Source organism: Propithecus coquereli, unplaced genomic scaffold, assembly GCF_000956105.1.
Source record: "Propithecus coquereli isolate 6110/MARCELLA unplaced genomic scaffold, Pcoq_1.0 Scaffold110, whole genome shotgun sequence".
Classification (NCBI taxonomy): domain Eukaryota; kingdom Metazoa; phylum Chordata; class Mammalia; order Primates; family Indriidae; genus Propithecus; species Propithecus coquereli.
Window position 1 is genome coordinate 365,158 of NW_012134970.1, and position 24,344 is coordinate 389,501.

The 24,344-nt window shown below is 35.9% G+C and overlaps 1 protein-coding gene across 2 annotated transcripts in view; it reads right to left on the reverse strand.

Moving 5' to 3' along the window:
* RANBP3L (RAN binding protein 3-like) overlaps positions 1–24,344 on the reverse strand; it is a 45,794-nt gene that overhangs the window by 4,315 nt on the left and 17,135 nt on the right. The window contains exons 2-12 of one of the 2 annotated variants that reach the window (XM_012649742.1): positions 14,747–14,805; positions 13,826–13,865; positions 13,270–13,347; positions 12,392–12,466; positions 10,090–10,161; positions 9,602–9,741; positions 7,668–7,771; positions 6,484–6,568; positions 3,509–3,611; positions 3,032–3,162; positions 1,540–1,660 (exon numbers count right to left, since the gene is read on the reverse strand). In XM_012649742.1, coding sequence (XP_012505196.1) covers positions 1,540–1,660; positions 3,032–3,162; positions 3,509–3,611; positions 6,484–6,568; positions 7,668–7,771; positions 9,602–9,741; positions 10,090–10,161; positions 12,392–12,466; positions 13,270–13,347; positions 13,826–13,865; positions 14,747–14,805 — 1,008 coding nt within the window. The remainder of the gene's footprint in view (positions 1–1,539; positions 1,661–3,031; positions 3,163–3,508; positions 3,612–6,483; positions 6,569–7,667; positions 7,772–9,601; positions 9,742–10,089; positions 10,162–12,391; positions 12,467–13,269; positions 13,348–13,825; positions 13,866–14,746; positions 14,806–24,344) is intronic. The other variant, XM_012649748.1, reaches the window with a different exon arrangement.

Below are 24,344 nucleotides of genomic sequence, written 5' to 3' on the forward strand. Positions count from 1 at the left end.
TTTTCAAATCGTATTTGAGTTGTATTATGTTGGAGAACTTTTTTTTTTAGCTTAAGTGTTGGGATTACATTGTTTTTACCATAATATTTAAAAGTGGTTAAAATTTTAGAACTCCTTTTAAGACTTAATGGTCAGAAGAATATTTATCTAAGAATTGTTTACAATGGAGAAAACTGAAACAAAAACCTTAAGTGTCCAAAAAATGAAATTAGTTCAATAAATTATGGTGCAACCATTTAAGAGTATATTATGAACCCATTAAGAATACTGCTGAAATACATTTATTGATGTGGAAAGATGATCATAGTGTGACATGTAAAAGAAAAAATCATGTTACAAAGCAAAATAAACACAATGATTCACAAATTTTACAATCTATGTATACATTTATGTATATAGAGAACAATGTCCAGAAGAATATATTCTATTAACAGATGCTATCTCAGGAAGATAAGTCTTTAAGTGATTTTATTTCTTTCTTTCATTGATCCATGTTTGTTTTTGTTTTCTACAATGAATGGGTATTACCTGCATAATAAAAAGAAAAGTTGTTTTGGGTTTTTGGTTTTGTTTGTTGTTTTTGATTTTTTTTGCGGGGGAGGGGGAACAGATTTGGCAGGCAGTAGAATTAAATCAGAGTAGAGAACTAGTACCTGCCTTAGGAATATTACTTGGTTGGGTTATTTAGAAACTTGTTTGTCAGTTACAGAACTGAAGATACTGTTCCTATTCTTTTTATCTGAATTTTATCCTTACTCATTTCTACAGCTTGATATATCAAAAACTCAACAACTATCCACATACCTGGATCCAGCTCCTATCAGTGGTCTCCTCCAAAGCTTTGACCTCTCAAAATTGACCAGTAAACCCATTTACCCCATGGGATCTCTGCCTGTGCTCTCTTTCAGTTTGGGCCTCTGAACAATGCCCATTGTGGTTTTTTGAATACCAAACCTCTTGTATCTTTCAGTTTGACTGGCTCCAGCTTCTGATCATCACTCTGCCTGCAGGATTCAATGCACCTTTTATCCTTAGAAACTGACTTTTCATCCCAACCCCCACACCATGTTTGGAATGCCAAGGATAAATTATGTGGCAAGTATTTTCTTTTAGAAAAACGTTTCACTTTACTAAATAATTTGCATCATATTTTTTCAAACAATAATGAGATTACTATTCAGGTGTGTGCTGGGCTCTGACATAGGTATTTTACATGCATTAGCTTGTTGCAGTCTCACAATCGGTAAGTCATGAACTACATCCCCGTTTTAAATTGATGCTACTAGGGCAGAAAGAGATTAAGAAACCTGTCCAAGGTTACCAGTTAGTCAGTGCTGGAGCCAGAACTGAATCCATGCAGTGTAACAGGAGAGCCTACTTGAAATGGGAAGCTCCTATAGTACGTTAGGAATGATATTGTTTTTTCAATAAGCTGATTTATTGATGTGTTTTATAACACATCTGCAGAAAATTATGTGTACCTATATTAGAACTTTTACCCTGAGAAAGCATGCCTTGCTTTACAAAATGATTCCTTACTTAGTCTTGACTGTAATGTTCCACAGTCACTGCTTGCTGTGTCATTCAGTCTCAAAGTTCCTCTGCCTCTTTCAATCCAGGATTGTGTTGTTTTGTTGAATATAAAAAGCTTGCAGTTGATCTAAATGACAATTTTTAAAAATGTAAAATATATAGAAATTTTTTTCAAAGCAAATTATTTCCTATGCCATAACACTTATTTGTCTGCTATTTTACCAGAATAACCTTTGTTTATGATTTATATACCAGCTTTTAAAATTTATTACATTTAACTTTTAAAAACATGCAATTTTTTTTTCAAACATCAAAAAGTAAAAAGACATAAAAAGTGAAAAGGCCCTCTAACCCTTGTTTCCCATCTACCAATTTCCACCCCCACAACAGGTAACCACTGTTGTTGATAGTTTGTTTATCCTTCCAGAGATATTTATATGTATACACATGCCAATACATATATGTTCCTCTTTTTTCTATAAATTGTACAATACCATACTTTCTGCTTTCTCACTTAAAAATCTCTCTCTCTATATATATACGTATATATATACACACCAACTTTTAAATTAAACTTATTATTTGGTCTATGTAATGTTATTTGAAAATAAAGAAATTGCAGAACTATTTTCATGCTTAAAAATTTTCAAAGAGAGCATGAGAATGTGAATAACTAGGATGTAATACCACAGGGTACCTTACTATAATTTAATGATTACCAGTGGTTCTCAAATACTGCTGTGTACAAAAATCACCTAGACAACCTGTTAACAATATAGCATGCCAGAGCTTCACACCTAGCAATTACTTCAATAGGGCTAAAGTTAATCTAATCCAAGTGTTATGCTTTGAGATACACTTGTGTCTGTAGATCATGGGGGAAGTGAAACGGAATGGAGAGAGTTTGAGAGAAAAACAGATAAAGAAAGGCAAAGAGACATTGCTGCCTTGTTGAAAAATAATAAAGTTGTAGTAATTACATTTCCTATCCCTATGCTGATAGTGAACATTCAAATCCTATGTATGATATTGTAGTGTACATCCGTGAAATGCTTGAGTTATATGAAATTCTAAACTTTTTAAAAAGGAAAACAAAACTCCTCTTATTGAACTGAAATCAAGTCATCATCATTGCAAAACCTTCAGTGTAAGTAGAATTATTTAATCATGTGATAACACTAATTATAAAAGCAAGTATGAAAAGTATAAAGCATGGGTCTGGAGTTATTTTAAGACAGGATCCTTGGCTGTCTTCTTTATAAGGGACTAATATGAATAGTTGTAAACCCAACAACCCATTTTATGCAAATGATGCATATAAATATAAGAAGACAACAAAATATTAGTCTGATCTTTGGGAGCCTCCAGCATTTTTATTAAAACAACTTAGTCTTCATGAACACTGTTCTGTCTGCACTTTTAAAGATGTCCCTGCCGATGGTAACTTTATTCCATGTATGTAAGTGCTACCAGGAAGAGTAATGTGTGATATACAGACCTTTAACACATTATGTTCTTCTTCCTCCCCTGTTACAACATCAATTTCCTCCAGCAAACATTTTTGTGGTGGTTGGGAAGAGAAAGCAGCAGCTGATTCAATTAGGGATGTATTTTTAATAGAGTTTGTTCCTAAGAGAAAATGGAGGAAAAACACATAAAAGTCCACATTTTCTCTACTGTGAAAGTTCTTTGTTGCCCTTAACACACATCTCCTTGGCTTTTTATAATAATAAATGTTTCCAAAAATTCAAAGCACCTGAGTTTGGGTAGAATCTCCTTATTGATTCCTCCATAGACTTAAGTCAAAAAAATTTTAAAGCTTATACATCAGGTAACCATATTTATATGCTTTAATCTTTACCAAAAATGTTTGAAATGCTATATTTTTTTATTTTATAGAAATTAAATGACATGAAAATCAGGAAACAAACTGGTTGAATCAAATCAAATGTTTTACAAATGAAATAATTCTTACTTGAATTTAAAGAGTTGATAGGAAATTTCAGAGTGGATTTGAATGGTTTTTCCTTGGCATATGAATCATTTTCAGACTGAGGCTGGGTGAGTTTTTGAGTATCCTAGGTGGGGAAAAAGATGCATTATTGCAGTAAGCCAAAAGATACTTTTGTTCTATCTCAACACAACAAACGAGCTTAGCTGCTATGGTTTTGTTTTGTATTCCTATGTGCTGAACAAGGAACTCTTCCTTATTGTTAGAAGGTCTTGGTTCTAATACTCAGAAAACATAATCTAGTTATCACCAGCCTACTTCAGGTAGGATCTAGTCCTGGCGGCAATGGAAAAAGTTCCAGTGGCACAAAAGAAGGTAGCAACTGTTCCATACTCCCACTAAGCTAACCTGATACCCAGAAGGTACAACTATCATTTCTGTTTCAAAGTATTTTAGTATTCCAAGAAATTCACTTTTGCCATCCACTTCATGGTAAAAAGAAAAAAAAGTTATGCAGAGACCCCACTAGATATCTCAGAGAACATCTTTGTAGAAAAAATCATAACTTTTCCTCCAAGGCGATTTTTGCCAACAGTCACTTTTAAAGCTGCATACTTGAGGCTTTGTACATTTGTTGTAACCAAGGCCTGCATGAGAAAAGACTGAGTTATTGCTAAGCCCTTTATAATAGTATATATCCCCCAGCAGAACAGGGAGAATTGGAACAGTGATACTTAAGAACTCACGTTTGTATCTTTTTTTTTTTTTTTTGAAACAGAGTCTCACTGTGTTGCCCGGGTTAGAGTGCCGTGGTGTCATCCTAGCTCACAGCAACCTCAAACTCCTGGGCTCAAGCAATCCTTCTGCCTCAGCCTCCCGAATAGCTGGGACTACAGGCATGTGCCACCATGCCCGGCTAATTTTTTTTTTCTATGTATTTTTAGTTGTCCAATTAATTTCTTTCTATTTTTAGTAGAGACGGGGTCTCGCTCTTGCTCAGGCTGGTTTCGAACTCCTGAGCTCAAACAATCCGCCCGCCTCGGCCTCCCAGAGAGCTAGGATTACAGGCGTGAGCCACCGCGCCCGGCCACGTTTGTATCTTTTCCCTCACCAACTCAAGATTCTTTCACATTATTTAATTGGACATCAAGATATTCCCTTACAATTGGTAGAGAGGGGTGTAATTATTCCTATTTTAAGGAAATAGAAACTAAGGCACAGAAAGTTTAAATGACTTACTCTGAAAGCACATGGTCAGCCAACAAGCCAGGAGTGCATCCTGGTCCCCAAATCACAAGGCCTCGTGTTTACAGGATTAGAGGACAAGTATAAATCTTCTCTATAGTTCCTGTTATCTTTGGGATATTACCAACAAGAGATAGGAAGCTCACGTTTCTTTATAAGTTAAAATACACACAGGGAATGTGCACAAGTTCCTTCTCAAACCAAACCTATTGTCCCGACTACAGTTTTTTTGTATAGGTATTTATCTCCTCTTACTAGATTATAAATGCCTCTAGGGCATAGTGTCTCCTGTAGCTTTGCATAACCACTTATTCAGGTGGTTTTCAAACCTGGCTGTACATTAGAATCACCTGATACCCTAGCTTATCCCACAAACATTCTGATTTAATTGATCTGGGATGAGGCCCAGGGATGAGAAAGCCCGAAAGTCTCACCAGGTGATTCTAATATGCAGCCAAATTTGAGATCAATGTTTTACATACCATAAGAACTCAGTACATGTTTGGTAAATTGAGTTGAATGTTAAAGTTGATCCTGTGAGGTTTGGAAAGCATTATGTCTGACATCTTATAGAAGCTGTGTCTAATCTAGTGTCAAACTTAGAAATAAATGATAAGGAATAAATGTGCCTAACTACGCTGCCTGGAACTTCAACCTGGAGGCTGGTCCATTCTGGTTCACATGCAAAGGTATAGGTCAACAGCTCTAGGACGGTTGGAGTAGACCTTCATTTTGGGCATGACAGAAGAGAACCTCTAAGCCAAAAAGTTCTGATGTTACTCTTGAATTGGCATGTAGCCGGGGGTATGTCTAAAATAAACTAGAGCTTAAAAATGACTGATTTATGAAAGCCCTGAAAATCTTGAACTAAATTGGCTTCATGAATTAGTTCTTTCATTCATCAGAGCCCTTATGCAGGTTTTAAAATCTCTGCAGCTTCCTTGGGATTCTTCATGTAACTGGTAAACCCTAAGACAAGCTAGTCCTCTGACGCTATCTCAGCTACCATCCTGATCTGAGTGAAAGCTGGAACAGGCATGAGGATGTGATGGACCAGATGAAACCAGAGGCATAGTTGTTCCACAGCTTTCACTTTGCTGTACAGTTCCCCATTGTAGATTCTGCTGTCTTAGACATCAGAACTCTGCGAAGGGCAGAGCAGCAGCTGCCTCTTCTAGGATACTCAGTATTAAATAAGGATGATGGTAGTTAGTTGTTTTCACTAGGCAAATAAATTCCCCCTAGGGAAGTAAAACATTATGATTTTTTCTCTTAAAGCTAGCAAAAAAAAGCTATAATAATGCTTTTTGATGTAAAAGCTTGAAGGTAGCATTGTGGTTAACTAGTAAGAACAAACTGGCAATTAATTTTAAATGCATCTTGTTTGGAAAATGCTATTGAAAAACTATATTAAAATATCACCATTTGAGTTTATTTAGCTATTGCAGATAATCTTGGGATTTCCTTGGGTACCAGTGATCTAACATAAGTCAAAGAACTATTTAATATTTCACATTAGTAATAATTTTATAATTATACAGTTCCCTTCCTCTGTGGATTCCTGTCTACTATTCTAACAACTAGGACATGCTTCCCAGGAGAATCTTTCTAGTTAAAGAAAATGTGCCTTCAAACCCAGCAGGTAAAAAGTATACTCCAGTTTAACATTGCTTTTAATTATTTAATAATTTGCCTTCAGAAATTTGAAGTGATAGCTCTCCGTATAATAATAGAAACATTTACCAAAATCTTACCAAAACTCTTTCTACCATGTTTTCTCCAAAAATGAAATTGAAACTGCAGCTTTTAAAAGAACACTTATCTTCATTTGGTTGACATCTAAGGAAAAAAAACCAAGCATTTGGTATTTTAAATATACGGATAAAGCCATTTTAAACCTTAGCAGATGAAATAATCAAATGATTTAATAGATTTATGTAAAACATAAACATCTATGGCTAACTTTTATCTGAAGTTAACGAGAAATAAAGGAAAAATTGAGATAGGTGCTTCCAGAGATGATTGTCAAAATATTTGCCAGCTGTCACAGCACTGGCAGAGACCAGTCCTGCCACCGGTCTGCAGGGGCTGTGTGACTTGCCAGGACGGCTGCCCATCCTTACCTTTTTGCTTTTCCAGCACAACCTGTCCAGTCTCTAATCTCCACTCTTTTCCCCAAGTGACTGATGCTTTTAGCAATCAGAGATCTCCAGAGTAAAAGCAAAGCCAACCTATCTTGTCAGTTATAGTTGAGTGTGCATTCGTTTAGTTTTTTTCCTCCCAGAAACATTTTTTAATATGAAAAGTGTTTTGCATGATGAGAAACTCAAAGACATTCACCCTTCTCTCTGTAGACAGGTGTGCTCAGGGTTCTTCATTGCATCCCAGTGGGCACAGAAGGCAAATGCTACAGAACCTAATCGTATGAGTCAATTTACGTCCACAGCTAGATTTAGTCTTTTCTCAGATCAATCATTCCTTCATCACTGGTAATACTAATAAATATTAACTTTTCATTTTGCAGATTTATACTGCTTTCCTTGTTGTCTATCCAATGTATGCCAATAAATAATAATGACAAAAATAATTTAAAAAGAGGAAAAAAAGAATGCCAGAGAAAAGGGAAGAAAGGCTAATGTAATAACCAGATATTGCTTAACTAAATAAAAGTTTAGCTATACCTTTTCAAAAAGTTCTTTCTCACCCCAGTCAATGAAACAATGAAGAAAATCCAATATTAATATGATAATATTTAAATACTAGAGATATTTTGAAAACCATCTTAAACTTGTAAAATTTATAAATTCTTATAAAATTTCCTTTCAAATAGAATCTTGGCAATTTATCCATACAATGTCAGAAAATTATTTTGTGAATGGTTAAGTTGATAAAAGAAAGCATGAAGGACAACCCTTCTGTTTTCTCATTATTAACTTACCCTACTGATATTGCACCTAAAAAATTCTGGTTAGTAGACAGCTGGACTGAAATTCTGGCACTTGGTAAATTTTCACTTAGCAAATAGGAATTCTCCTCAGAAACCTGAAAGTAAAAAAAAAAAATGCATCAAAAATTTTATTAAAATTGTCTTACTATAGGAGCATCAGACAAGGAAACAATAATTGTAATTAAATATATGGAAAGTTTACTATGTTCAAGTACTGCCCTGTGTGTTTTATGTACATTGTCTCATTTACTTCTCACAACTCTTGTACACTTTGTACTTCTATTTTCTATATTTTACAGATGAGTAAACTGACTCAAAAAGCTTAAATATTGATAACTTGCCCAGGTCACATACAAGGGAGGTGTGTCTGACACCAGACACTCTATGTAATATTCAGGAATCCCACTACTTTTTGTTATTTTTACCTTTTTAGCCCAATGGAGTTAATTCTCACTTCTGTATTAGCAAAGCTATCTTTAAGGACTATTTAATCCCTGGAAATGCCCTAAGAGCTTCACCCTCACAGGCACCCAATATGAGAGAAAACCCCACTCATTTCTTCATCCTGAAATTTTTGACTGGTAACTTAATCTACTTTTGATGCATACTATGTAATCAAAATTTTGATCTATACTTTATAGTACATGCCATTCCAAAATAAAATGCAATATAATAACATTTCAGAAATTAGTCAACACATTGTTTTTCTTACATAAGTTGAAACAAATTAAACAACATGCATCACTTCTTAAATAAATAAAAGAAACTTATGTAACATGGTGATGATTATTACATTACATATAAATGAAAACTTTTACTAATATACTATGTACAATTAAAAACATATTTTACTTAAAAATCACATATGGTATACATAAATGATGAAATGATTTTTAAATGCATAATGGGTCTCACTAAATCATGTCTTTCAAAGAAAGGGGTTTAGAAATATAAAAAATGTTGGTAAATGTTGACCAAGTTCAACTCTTTCATTTCACTGATTAAAAAAAAGTATGTTGGGTGGGTGCTTTGTTTGGATAAGTATAGTTAGATAGTGGCAGAGGCAGGTTTATTTAGTACCAATCTGGTATTTTTACAATTCCATGTGTCACTGTCCTTATGTTCACTATGGGAAAACAAAAAAAAAACAAAACAAAACTATGTGACCAAATCTTAGTAGTTTAGCTGGAAAAAAATGGCTGATGGAATAACTCTCAAATTCCAACCTACCTATCTTGTATCCTATTCCCCTCAAGTGTCTGCTTCTGCTGGAAGACACAGCTATCACTATGGCAACAGAGTAGACCCCAGACACATACCTGCATGTCTGGAGCAAATAAATGTCTCTTTAGACAGGCCTACAATGAGTGATTCAGACACTACAACAGTTGGAAGAGAGAATCCTTATCTGTCTCTGGAGGCTTCCTGGACCTTCCTAATTACTGTACAGGGAGTTCTTCGCTCCTGTTATTCATGAAGATGGGTCTGGAATGAATCCCTGGTATGAACTAAACTGGCAAAGCCACACTGTGATGTCGACCAGTTGGAGATGTAGAAAATCCCTGTCCCTTTTTAGACTACCGACTCTGGCTCCCACCCATCTCATTGTTCCTCTGATTCTCACAGGTGGTCAGTGCTCTGGGGAACAAGACACCCTGATTCCCACCGCCTGGTACACTGAGCTTTACAACATAGGAGACACCATAAGATTTGTTCCAGGGAACAACTCTCCAATTTAAGAGGACAAGTTTAATAAGGTTACAAGGACTTTTTGCTATTATCCCTGTGTTTCTCGAGCCTGGCAGCTGCTTTAGCAACAGAACAAAGCTTAGGCAACCCGTAATTCTGGATATGGGAGCCTAAAACAACATACAAAAAGAAGGATGAGAGATTAAGGTCGGTCTGACTGTTGATGGTTTTCTTACCTTATTTTTTACTTTTTCTTTAGTCTTACAGGATTCCAACGCACTGTGTCCAAATGTTTTTCTTACTTTTTCACAGCTCTGAACTTGAGGTGGCTGCAAAATAGCAGGTCTGAGAACATATTCAGAATGCTTCACAGGACCTTAAAAGAATAGAATTTAAAAATCAATGTGTTTTTAATGAAATACTCCTTCTTTTCTATTTCTAGCTAATATAATGCTTATTTTCTAAATCCATGATTAAATGAGGGACTAATGTTTATTAATCAAAATCAAAATAGCTCTTGAATTACCTAGTACTCACTCTCTGCCTAGCTTTTGCCCAATAACTATCAATTTTGATTATGGGACCTGGCTTACTAAATATATTCCTTCATGTTTTGTCACCCCACCCTACCTCCATACCCCCCAACACACACATATATAAGCAGATTAAAATATAAATGGTAAAATGTAAAATTTATGGCATTTTTGAAATAGAAGTTTCATACCTTGTTCTGCACTGTTTTCGTCAACATTACTTTGCACAAGAATTGATGTCATAAAAACATTGTTTTTCCTCACTGTAAGAAAAAATATTTAAAATTTTTTAAATCTATGAGTTTCTACATTATTTGGCATTTAACAATTCTGTTCCAAACTCACCAGTAGATGTCGCTGTTGGCGCTAATAGAGTAATAAGCAGTGAGCATTAGAGCGCTGGTTCTGCTAAAAATGGGAATGCCAGATAAGTTCTACTACATAATTCTCTTTACTCTCAGAAATCCAATTGAAAATTCGGTCATTAATGGAAAGGGCGGCCTTCTTGAGAATCATGAAATAGTGTACTGTGAGAAATTCTACATATTATAAAATCTGAATTGGTAATTAACTTTTTGTGCGTTGATATATAGCTCTTATAGAATGTTATGAAATTCTTAGCAAAGTCTGCCCTCTCCGCTTTAATGAATGTACTTGAAGAGAGAAGTTGACCATTCTGCTATGTTATTTTTCTATAAGTGTGTTGGCGGGGTTATACTGTGGTGGTGGCTGCAAGCGTAGAATTTCTATACGTTTCACGGGGATCTCCTCTTGATTGCAAACTGCAGAAACAGTAACCTTTGGCAGTTGATTAACGAAGGTGAGAAAAGATAAGAATTACTTCTTCAAAGTATTCTTCAAAATATTATGACATATTTATGAAGGTTGGAGTAGAATTTCTTCTCTAATTCAAGTTTCAATGTAATGGTTTTTTATGATCTTCATTATTGAAAACCGACAATAAATGGGCCATATTTTTCTCCTTTCCAACACTACCAACATTCTGAATAACATAAAATGGAATGGTGCTTACTGATATCAATGTTGCCTTATTTGTTATTCCTTTCTGTGTGTGTGTGTGTCCAGTAAAAAATAAATGACTTCAAATGAATTGAAGCAGTTATCTAAATAACTTAAACCCATTCCTTTGTTTTATGCGCAAATAAAATAAAACAGAACACCTTTGCCTCTGGGATTAGGACCTCTATTTCTCTTAATTTCTGTAGCTTGTTAGTTGGGTTAGAATGGGCCTAGTGAGCTGGGAAGTATCTCTTTTGGATCTAAAAGATGCCTGACATACTGTTGCTCAGTCATGCTTGGAATTATTAATAAAAATACAGATTAATTCATTTAAAAATTAATTTCATGGGTAGGGGGGATCAGTTCAAATGAAGTGAATAGTTTGTAATTTTTTATTTCTCAGTGGCAAACTTAACTTGGAAAAGGCAGTTGATTGTTCAGAAATAACACACAAGAATAGAACCATCTTTTTTTTTTTTTTTTTTTGAGACAGAGTCTCACTCTGTTGCCCTGGCTAGAGTGAGTGCCATGGCGTCAGCCTAGCTCACAGCAACCTCAAACTCCTGGGCTCAAGTGATCCTATTGCCCCAGCCTCCCGAGTAGCTGGGACTACAGGCATGTGCCACCATGCCCAGCTAATTTTTTCTATATATTTTTAGTTGGCCTATTAATTTCTTTCTAATTTTAGTAGAGGCAGGGTCTCGCTCTTGCTCAGAGCTGGTCTCGAACTCCTGAGCTCAAACAATCCGCCCGCCTCGGCCTCCCAGAGAGCTAGGATTACAGGCGTGAGCCACCGCGCCCGGCCTATTATTTTGTTTTTAGAGACAGGCTCTTGCTATGTTTCCCAGATTGGTCTTGAACTCCTAGGTTCAAGTGATCCTGCTGCCTCAGCCTCCCAAATAGCTAGAACTACAGGTGCATGCCATAATGCCCATCAGAAATCATCATTTTAATGTGCAGAAAGTGCCAACCATTTCAAATATTTTATTATAACAAAATAGTTTTCATTAGCAAAACATTATAATTTTCAAATAAAGAGAAGTAATGTTTTAATTAGTGAAAAGTTTAATGGAATCCTATCCTAAACTTTGGAAGATGAAGCTAAAACATAGTTCCATATTTCAAGTACTATATATGTTATAAACTATGTAAATGGACAATAATAAGTAAAATAGTGCAAATTGCTTTTATTTTTATAGGGCTGCCTTATATAAAATAATGCTATCATAACCATGAATTCCTTAAAAACATCAAGTTCAAACTTCCTACCAGAAGAAAACACATATGCTACCTGAATTTGTGAAGTTGGAATTCATAAGGTATTCTTCCCTGCACATTTTGCTAAGGCCGCTATTTGATGTGTTGCTAAAATGTCACCATTTTATGATAGCTGATAAAGAAAACTCATGATTAAGAAGAATGGTTTTGAAAAGTCAGAGTGTCAAACTTGAGGCTCTAGAACCTCTTTATTACCTGGCCCAGAAGGGGGGAAGGTTGGGAGGTCAGTGAAGGATGAAGATCTCATTCGCTTCTGAGACAGGGTTGACACTAAAAGCAGATTGCAAACTAAAGTCAATAAGAAAGTGGGTTTTCTGTTTTAATTTAGATTTTTGCTGATTTGGAAAAATTTCTATATCATAATTTAGAAAAATCTTTATGTTTTTATCAATAAAAATAAAGAGTGCCTCTGGTGAGGATGATAAACTAATTTGCATTCAATTCAATACATATTTCTTGAGTGCTCATGTGCAAGACACTCTATTAGGCTTGAAGACGACCTCAAGGAACTCACAGTGGAGGAGATAGACATATACACTGGTAGCTATATTACAAGGCAGAAGGCAATTGGATCCATTATAAAAGGAATCACTGGAGAGATTTGAGTGTAGAAGAGAGGCAAAGTAACTAATTTACTCAGAATATGGTGTATGATAAAGTTTTTTTAAAGGGTAGATGGTTGCTTTAAAAATGGCCATTTCCCCTAATTACAAAGTTAATACAGGCTCAATGCAGAAGCTTTGGAAATACAGCAAAATACAAAAGCGCAGGGAGTGTACCAGGTAGGGAGGGTGGGGAGAGGGACCAAATTCCTTATAATTCCATTACCTAAGGTAACCACTGCTAACATTGTGGCTTATGTCATTTCAGTATTTTTTTCTATGCTGATAAATGGAATTTTTAAATACTGATTCACTGGTCAATCCATTTTATAGCATGTTGTTTTCACATAATAATATACCACACTACTCAGTGGAGACAATTTTAACATTACCCATTCGAAAAGTTTCTTAGTAATCTCGCATTCAGAAGAAAAATAACAGTCAACAGTCAGTAGTCAAGGCTATACCTACCTTCCCGGGACTGAGAATCTGTAGCATTCAAAGTAAAAGATGAAGAGCATACACGCTTTCTTGAAAAACCATTACATTCTGTAAGAAATTCAATGGAAAGGGTAAAATTGCTGCAATAACAAATTATCTTTAACCCATGATATGGCAGGATAAGCAGAATTTCCTTTTGCCTGCATAGATCATCGCTTGATAATACATTAACTCCTGAAGCACAATTTTAAATACCAGTTGGTGATTATAAACCTATAGGCATATAGTACTAGTATGAAAAAATTAGAAATGAGTGGCTTCAGCAAAAAATCGTATGCGTTCTTCTGAGACTGTTTCTGGTAGGCTAAGGGACAGGCAGTAGAAAATAATGAAATTTAGTCATTAACATCCGTGTTCTCGGGGACCTACATATTATCTTTCAAAACAAAAGCCCATCTACTTGCGTGTCTAAAAACAAGGAAAACCATTAAGTTTTACATAGCCTATGCCACATGCCAAAATGCTTCTGCATGCTTATTTTCTTTGGATAAAGATTGATTTTGGACTACAGGGTGTAAATCATTACCGAGTTCTGCTGCTTCATACGGGGTATCTTCTGCAGGTCTCTGAAGAGAAAAAAAGCTGCTGATGAGAGCTGAGTATTTGCTATATTTATATCAGATTCCCACCCTGCCACTTTACAGAATTCTCAGAAGCCAGGCCTATTCAGCCCAGCCAGGACAAAGCAGCTCACCTTTATTCACTAAGGCACATAGTCAAGAAAAATCAAAAGTCTGAGATAGTGGTTTATGTTTCATTGACTACAGAATCACTTGTGGGAGTCTGTTCAAGTGGAGATTTTGAGGCGCTGACACTCAAGATTCTGAAGTGGTTGGTCTAGGGTGGGGCTTTGGAGTCTGCTTTTTTAACAAGGTCTTGGAGGTTGATTTTTTTCTTTAGTTTAATTTGTTTTGGGGTAGTAGGGTAAATTGCCTGCATGAATAAGAATGAATACCAAGAAAATAATATTCAAATAAGTTAAAGCGAGAATGCTATTAATCTTACTGTTTGTCTTTCATAGCAGATGATTTTAGTATGATGCTGAAGAAGCAGATAGGATCCACGAGATCCCTTTTAACATCAAATCTCACCGTTTAGAATTTATTTTATACCCAGTTTTAGGCTAGGTCAGTTGCGCGGGGACATGAGAAGTCTTAGCCCCCTAATCTCTTTCAGCCCCTCCCCTTTTCAAATTACTCCAAATAAACATATTATTATAGTAAAACAGCATGTTATCTGTTTTACTATAATAAGTAGCCTCTGGCTTCCCATTTCAGCCACATCGATATCTATAAATCCTGACTATATAAATATTCTGGAGGCACTCTTCTGCTTAACGAACAACAGGATAAACACATACAGCAGTGATATCTTTTAGTATAACTAGCTTCTTGAAATATAATTTTCTTCGTCAAAGTAAAATTAAAGAAAAGTGGTTTGACATTACCTTAAAAGTTTGCTCTCTCTTATCAAAAACAAATACTGGTTGAGCAATGACAGATTTTTCTGTGAAGGAGAAAGAATGGGCAAGAAATTAAAGCATAATCTGACATTTCTAACATCAACTAAAAGTATTTGAAGAAATTTTTGTTTTTTATTTCCCCTGCCTTTGAGTAAAATAAATCCAAGCTGTTTTACATGGATACTATAAATTGCATATTTATACACAATATAACAGTTAATCACAGAAATTAATACTTGGAGAAAATGACAGTGTGTTTCTATAAATAGATAATCCCATTAAAAGAACATGCTTTAAGTATTTAAGGAAAACAAAATATAATTAGCTGCCTTTAGAATCTCATCAGGACATAGTGATTAACACATTAAGAATAAAAAGTTTCAATGAGTGAAAAATCTCATCTGTGAATAGTACTTCTATTTGGGTTGGATCTTAAAGTATTAACAGTATAGATGCAATGCATTACATCCTTAAAATAATCTATAAATAAATCATATTTTCTTTACTAGAGTAGTCATATACTAAACTATATTTTCAATATTTAGAATAAAAATTAATCTTACACAGTGTTGTAAAGTAGGTAAAGTTTGTCTTCAGCCCTGCCAACCTTATTAATCTTTTATATTTTCCTATCTTGGGTAAGATATTAATAATAGAAATTCATTCACTCTAGGGTACACATGACTGAAAATAGCTTTAAATATCAGCACTCCAGAATTCTCAGGAAATATATGGTGGTTAAGAGCTTGGGTTCTGAAGTTAGATAGGCATGTGTTAATATATAAGTTCCACCACTAATTGGCTATAGACTTTGGAAAACTCAATATGTCTGTACCTTAATTTCCTCATCAGAAAAAAAGTGAAGATTATAACAGTACTTACCTTATAAAGTTTATATGAAGATTAAATGAGATTTTCAGATATAATTACTTATATTTTATCAAGACTGCACAAAAGCCTTAAAGAAAAGATATTAAATATTTGGCTTTCCACCAATCCCCATTCCAAAACTCACAGCTATCATTGCTAAGTGATGACAACACATTCTTCATGAGCCCAAATAAGACTTGAGAACTTTTCTCATTATAGCAACGATTACCAATATATTGTCTTGGCATACACTGAGGTAATTTGCCATTCCTGAGCTGAATAAATAAAGCCCTAGCTGAGGAATTTCGAGAAACTACCAGACAATTACATCTTTTAAATGCCAGAAAGGGATTCCCTATTTCCCCACAATCTTATTCCATAAGAGAGTGTCATAAACTCTGAGAATCTCTTTGTGAATCTCTTGGTGCCATGTGAACTTGGGCACCTTCTTCTAGTTCAGTGAGATTATAAATAAACTATTTAGGTTTTATGCAGGTGCTTACCATGCCGTTTGCCCTTGAAGCCAAGTGGTCTCCAGCAGAAAATGCTCAATAACATATTGGCATTCCCATCCTTATGAAACTATAGTTCAATTCTTTGTTCTTTCTCAGAACAAGCTCCTTTCCCAGCAATTACATTAGATTTAAGAAATGATATTGCTACAGACTTTGAAAAGAAATAGTTTTTGTGAATATGCAATGGATATTTGTGAATTAGAACAATAAATGGGGCTCTTCTAAACTAGACTTAGGAAAGTCATCTTCAAAATAGCATGACTTGACGGAAGCCTAGACAAATAACATCTTGACTTTCCCTCCATCAAAACATACAGCTAAAAACATACAAAAGGGATCTTCAATGGCAGCATTAAGGAGAAAATCGCAAAGGGTACTTGCAGCATAAAGGGTATAAGGCAACGTAAGAAGGCCACCTCTATTCATTAATTCAACAAATATTTGTTGAGCATCATTTTTGCACCAGCACTGTGCTGGGAGGTAGGGTTGCATGATCTGGGTGAAGGTACATTAGTGTCAGTGCAGCCGCTGTCTCTCCTTGGCACTGCCCAGCACTTAGAAAAATGATAATCTTCACACCCTCTCTTCCACCTAGGTTCTCTGCCTGTCTCCCAAGCAATTTTAAGCATTTATCAAGCCATTGGGTCCATAGCAGATTTCTTACCTGATCCAGTAGGAGAATTTGAAAATAAAAACAAGGTCCTATGCTGAAATAAAAATAATAAATAAATAAAAAAAAACAAGGTCCTTAAAATTATATTTTTAAAAATACAGCCTTTTTTCTTTCTAATACAGCCATAAATTAATCCATTTATTCAACAAATATGTATTGAGGAGTGACTATGTACAAGACATTTGCAAGGTATTGTAGATAAAGCAGCAAAGGAAAAAGATGTTATCCCTGCCCTCATAGATCTTACACTGAGGAGTAGAAACAGAACTAAATAGTTAATTAAACAGTTATTAAAGTTCAGTTGGGGTAAGGGTTACAAAAGAGAAGCAAGTGACCAACAGAAGAACCTGCCTTGTTCCTGGGGTCAGTGTAAGTTTCCCAGCAGAGGTGATATTTAGATAGACTTGTAGGATAAGTAGGAATTACCCGGGCAAACATGGGCACAAGGACACTTCAAGCAGAGAGAGAAGTAAAAGGAAAGTCCCTGAGGAAGGATGGAACTCAGCAAACCCCAACAAGGAAAGGAACCAGTGTGGCTTCTAGCCTGATAGAAGAGTGGACAGTTGGTACGAAATGGGGGTGAAAGTGAAGTTGGAGCTTCGCAAGGCCTTGTAGGTTCTGCCAAGGAGGTTTGTTTTTATTCCAGGAATAATGGGAAGGCAATAAGGAATTCTAAGCAGGGGAATAATTTGTTCTGTTTTTTTGGTGGTGGTTGTTTCTTTTCTGTTTTTTCTAAAGATCACTCTGCCTGCTGTGTGGAAAATGTATTAGAGGGGGACAGGGCTGAAGGAGAGGAAATGAGGAATGTAGTTAAGAAGCCAGTCTAAGTTCTTGAAGAGAGCTGATAAGGTTGCTCTTTATTTCTTTGTTTAAAGTTATACATCCATGCCTTTTTTTTTTTGAGGGAAATGTAATAATTTAAAGTTTAAAATACAGCCTTATGTTACAAGGAATGAAAATGAGGAGATGGGAAAGAAATACGTTAAAACTTAACGATTAATTTTGATGTTTTGCCTGTTCTGAGATTCATGTAACATTTAATGAATCCCTGTGTTCATTGTTGTTTCTGAAATATTTCATTAAGAGAAGACATTAATTCATCCCACAAATATTTTATTAAGTACCTGTTACAAGAAAAGACATAAAGTACTGTCTATCTAATTCAATCTCAGTTCACCGGTAATTTTGCTCTACAATGGAGGTGCACTGTGGGCCAAGTGCTTCTACCCATCATCTGGTCTCATTTAATTCTTTCAGTCATTTTGTGGGTTAAATATGGTTTCTACCACTCCCAGATGAGGAGACTAAGGTTCAGCTTAGTGACTGCTTAAATTCATACCGCTAGTAAGTGGCAAAGCCTTTAATTAAACCCAATCTTCCTGCCTCCAAAACTATCGATTTTAACACCCATGCACCATACCACCATATATCCTATACAGCTCTTCTGGCACACATCATGCTCCAAATGTATAACATACATAATCCAACACCATGCCAAGGAAAAATAAGTATAAAATAATGGGACTTTCAACTTTGTCAAAGTTGATTCACCATACACATGAACTTCTACTCCCTCCTGAAATCAGAATCACACAATAAAACGAGTTTTTTGGGGGAAGGAGAGAAAACCACCACAAAGACAAGCAAAACTGAAAAGAAATACTAGCAACAAAATTTTGGAAGCTCGGAAGTGGAAGGATAAGCTATAACTGACTTCACAGACCAAGAAAGCTGAACTGGAAGCTTAAGTCAGCAATAGGGATGCTGGGAAGCAACCTGGTTGACCCCCTACAGAAACACCAAAAGTCCAGGAACTGTTACCACTAAGTACTTCTGGAAGCAGAAATGAAGTTTGGCTGAAAATAAGGAAGATGTTTTGTCTATTCAGCAGTAAAGCAACTGTCTCTCTCCTAAACCTAGCAGAAGACTGAAGGATCATTCCCTGGAAAAGATAAAAAATCAGGCACAATTTAAAGTGGAGGTTCAATAATTAAAAGAGGGGGATTAGGTGAAAGTTTGCAAACTATTGTATATTAGTTCTCTATTGTTGCTAGAACAAATTACTCCAAGTTTAGGGACTTACAACGATACCAATTTTTTTTATGTTGCTTTGGATGTCAGAAGTCTAAAATGGGTCGGCAGTACTGTGTTCCTTTTGGAAGCCCTAGGGTAGAATACATTGCCTTGCTTTTTTCAGCTTTTGGAGGCTGCTGGTATTCCTTGGCTCATGGCTCTGACATCACTCCAACCTCTGCTTCTGCTGTTACATCTCCTTCTCTGACTCTGACTTTCCTACTTCCCTTTTTGTTTTATAACGCTTATAATTGCATTGAGCCCACCCAAATAATCTAAGATAATCTTCTCATTTTAAGATCCATAACTTATTCACATCTGTAAGCTTTCTTTCACCATGTAAGATACATATTCACAGGTTTTGTGCATTAGGATGTAGACATCTTTAGGGAGACGTTACTCAGTCTACCACATACACAAAATTTTGAGCTCTCATTCTGCTCAGTTCATGGAATGCTAGTAGCCAGGTTTATTCCCTCTAGGAATAAAATTAGAAGATTTTTCTCTGACCAACCCAAAAGACTTAAAGATTTGACAAAAGAGTTCCCTACTGAATGATCAAGCCAGATGATGAGTTTCCAATTCAGGTACACATAGCTGCCAATCAGCTTTTTAGTGACCCTTGCTTAAATACAAGCATGCACTCAAGGATCACAGACAAAAAACATAGTGATAAAACAAGTATAGAGGAGAAAGGTAAATTGAGTAAGAAGAGAGATTAAAATATATAGATATAGATTTATCATTAATATACTCATAAATATTAAATATTCATAAAACAAAAGCAGAATACTATTTTTAAAAAGACAAATCAAGGAAAATAAGAATAAGCTTTTAGAAATTAGACTTTAAATATGATAGTAGAATCAATAAAAATCCAATATTGATCAAAAATATCAATAGGAGATTTTGAAAATAAAGTTGAGTAAATAACCCAGCAAGTAGAACATAAGAACAAAAGTAGAAAATAAGAGAAAAATATAAGAAAACCCAGATGATCAGTCCAAGAGTCCACTTCAACACCTGACTAATAGGAGCCCTAGACCAAGAAAATACAAAAAAGAGAGAGTATGAAATTATCAATAAATGGATCATGGAAATTTCCCCAAATGAAGAACTTAGGTTTCCAGATTGAAAGAGCCCATCCAATGCTCAGGACAACATGAAAATAGACCCATCCCAATGCACATGATGAAATGCTATTGTCCTGTGGACAAAGAAAGGGTCCTAAGGAATAAATAAGGAATCTAGAAGGAATAAATGAGGTCACATACAAAGGGGCCAGAATCAGAATGGCTTTAGGCTTATAAAGAACAACATTGGAAATTAGAAATCAAAGGGGCAACGCTTTCAACACTCTCGGGGGAAATCATTTCCAGCCTAGAATTATATACTAATACAAACTGTTGATTAATTGTGATGATATGATAAAAACATTTCTAGACTGCAAAGTCTCAAAATAGGTATTCCATATCCACCCATTCTCAGGATGCTTCTGGAGGATGTGCTCAACCAAAAGAGCTGGTAAACTAAGAATCTAAGAAACAGGGGGACCAACTCAAGGGAGGCTGAGGCAGTCTCCAGGGTGATGGTGATGGGATATCCAGACTGACAGGGACACTCATCACAGCGATAAACCCCTCTAGAATGGAAAAGGTCCCCTGATGAGTCTCCAGGAAAGAAATCTCCAAGAAGAGGGGACTCAAACTAGTTGAATATCTCAAGTGGTTGAATATTTTAAAGAATATTTATTTAGAAGATTGAAGGAAAGTTTGGGGATCAACTGGTGATAAGTCTATAGAAAGCTAAGAAAATGACAAAAAAATATGACACAATTATTAACTAACTCCAGAGAAAACAAAAAATTGGGCAAAAAACGAAAAGTGATTATAATTTTACATAATACACTACATGGCTCAGTCACAATAGCATTTACATAGTCACAATAATGTCAGTACTAAACATTGATCTAATCAAACTGAGGATATGATGATTTGGGGAAGACGGGGGAATAGAAAGCATGTGTGTGTCCATGTGTGTGGTGGTAGTGGTCACAGGGCCCAGGGAAATCTGTGAAAGGGAGCTTGATTCTTCTATAGCGGGGAATCAATAGTGTTGAAACATAAAAATAAAGGAATAGCATGATATTTAGAGATATGGAGGTTAATACCCAAAGAAACAGCTGTGAGAGTTGCATGCTGTTACCTCTGGATCAAGGAAATGGAGAGCAAAGGAAATGACAAGGAAGCGTCTGCCATTTTTCCAGAAAAGCCTTGTAGACCCATTTCATTTCTTAAACCACATGAACATATACAGCTTTGAAAACATGAAAACTAAATTTAAAAATAATTCCTTTTCTACCATAGTGTCAGACACCCATAATTAAAAGGCAAATCTCACACTGCTCTCCATGGGTAGATTTATTGAGTTATAATGCCCAGCAAGCATTCAATACTTTGTTTCTTGGGCCTCCCTATTCTTCACATTAAAATACATGGAAATAAAGGTGTGAGCAAGATAGAGTTGCTGAGTTCAGAAAGCAATGGAAACTTCCCCCAAATAACTTCAGATCTGCTCTTTAGATGACATTTAAACCTCTGAAAGACATGCTATGTTCTTGGCCTTCATCTGTACTCAAAAACATTCATTCTCCAGAGAAGAATTCAGCTGCAAACTATGTGTACATGAAATAGCTTTGTTCCTCAGGATTCCCAAGTGCTACTAGCATGGTCAGTGTTTACAATAAATATACATTTTTTTCCATATTTTAATATGTACCATAATTTTTTCCCCAAAAAATCTGGGGTGGGTTGTAAGGCGTTGTCCCTACCCTTTATTTCCATACATTTAATTGACATCAGGCCTCTGACGAGTTAACCTATTTCAACTAGGAAAGTAACTGGAGGATTTTGTTGATGAATCATCACAGAGGAGGGGGTTTGAAAGGTCTATCTACTGAGCTGAAAGAAGATCCCAAAAGTGGAGGAAGACACTGAGAATGGAGTACCTTAACCTCAGAGCCCCCGTAGCACCGGGGATAGGCAGCTCTTAGAGGCCCCAAAGTTTCTGCTACTCAGCTGCTCCTACCCAAATTCCAGCAGACCTCTTCTTGCCAGTTGGTAGTTTAGGGAAGGTGGACACCAAGTTCTCCAAACTGGATAGAACCAGGCTACTCTAGCTAGGGCTGAAAAGAGTTGTGGAAACAGTCTTGGCAGGAAAGAGGGTGTCAACAGCCCCCTGCAGAGGAGTAGGTGCTGCCAAATGGGTCACCTCTAATTGCTCCCAGGACTGAAATTATCCACTTGAACTGCAGCCTGGCATTTTCCTCTCTCGTTCTTCCCGAACTTTCCACCTGTCTCTCCCACATCCTCTTCTCTAACGTCTTCTCCTTATGCACAGTCTCACCCCAGTCTCCAATACTTTCTTTTATGCCCCTGTCCCCTTTTCACTGTCTGGCTTTCTGGCTTGTCAAAGTATGGAGGGTGTTGGAAACTTTGAAACTTTGGAGCTTTGAAATCAGATAGTCCTAGAGCTGTGTTTTTTTTGTGTGCTTTTTTTTTTTTTTTAACAAAATTACTCCAGCCTCAGCTTTTTCATCTCTCTCTCCTCATATATTTTTTAAAAGTGCTTTTTTTGAATATTGAGGCAATACATGCATGCGACAGCACTTAGTACAGCTTCCCCTTCAAACCTTTTTGGAACAAAGCAGAATATCTCCTCATCTATATCTATCCATCTATCTATCCATCCATCTTCCATATATGCATACATCTCTATATATCCAGATATAGACATATATATATATACACACACAAACACATACACACACACATACATAAATGTAGCAGTAATGTCAGACTACAGGTTGCAGAGAAGACACTCAATAAGAAATTCCCTTCGCCCTCCTCTGCAGTCCTATGTTGCATGCACTCACCTACCTGCTCTATGTTTACTCTGGGGGAAATGCCTCATTGTTCTTCAAAAATATTTCTTTTCCTTTTCACTCATTACCTTATTCATACTCCTAGTTTTCTTCTCATTCTCTTGTTGCTCTTCTGTCTTTCATATTCTTTTTATTTTTTGATATCAGGAAGTTTCTGAATTCAGGCTGTGGCCCATAAATAGTCTTAAGAGATCCATGCTCCTCAAAGTGTGGTCCCGACAGACCAGCAGCATTGGCTGAAATGTAGAATCTCAGCCCAACCCAGACCTACCGAGTCAGAATCTACGTTTTATAGAACATCTCCAGGTGATTTGTACACACAGTGATGTGTGAGATGCAGTCCTCTAGCACCTCTGGGTTTCTGTCAACTGAGATCAAATTTAGGAAGAGGGCAGTGGAGATTCCTAGAGTTAGTGACTAAACCTGTGGGATGTTGTGAGTAAGCTGCAATTAATGAGAAAATAATTACTATTTAAACTATATACTATGCTTATTATGATTAACTGTAAACTGAAATCAAGGGCTACTTTGAAGACCTACAAAGAAATCCCTGTATTGATATTAAAATCAGTCATTCAGATATTCTGCTTGAAGCAATTAATAGTTTCCTCTCAGATGCAAAAGTTTGTTTTCTGTCTTAATGATATATCTGAAACTTGACTTTTTCTCATGAAAAGTTTTTTAAAACACGTCACTGCTTGAGATTATTAAATGTTAATTAAAATGTTCATTTCTGCAAAGCAAAAATTTAGCCTGGAAACATAAACTGCACCGGAAGTATTTGTCATAGTTCAAAGATTCTCCAACAAGAATTTGAAACATCTAAAGTCTCAAATGTAAAAAAATGATATTATCTGTAGGAAAAAAAAAATAGACAAATCATAACAGGTGACCTCAATCTCTATATGGAACTCCAGGAAAAAGAAACACAGAGGGTTTCAATCACAATCTTGATTTTTTTTTTAAAAAAAGAACGAACAAAAACCAAAACTATATTAAAGTCTTCTAAGATAGTTTTGAGAAAGGGCAAATTGTAGCCCCAGGAAAAAAATGAATCTTTGCCAATTCACAAAGGAACCACAAGCATGAGACATTTTGTACTTATTTCTAGCCATATATGGGGGAACACTGTAAAATTCAGGAAGAATGAAACAAATAACAAATTACCCACTAAAATATAAAAAAGTATGTCTTTACAGAAGGAGGTAGTAGGGCCACAGAGTGACATTATTAACTATCATGGGACACTCTTGGTTCTATTTATGAGATGTTTTGTACAGGTTTGAAGGTAAAATAACCAGGACCCCTGGGGAAAAAAGAGGCAGTTCATACAGAAAGTTTCCAGGCTGACTCACGAAGCACCAGCTCAACTTTAGACACAAGATGAATGGACCCCACTGGAATGACTGCAGCCCTGGCCATTCCTACTGAAGTTATAACCAATTTCGTGTGCTGTAAATACCAGCTGGTTGTAAGAAATACAGAAGTGTGTGAAGTGAAGGGGGTGGG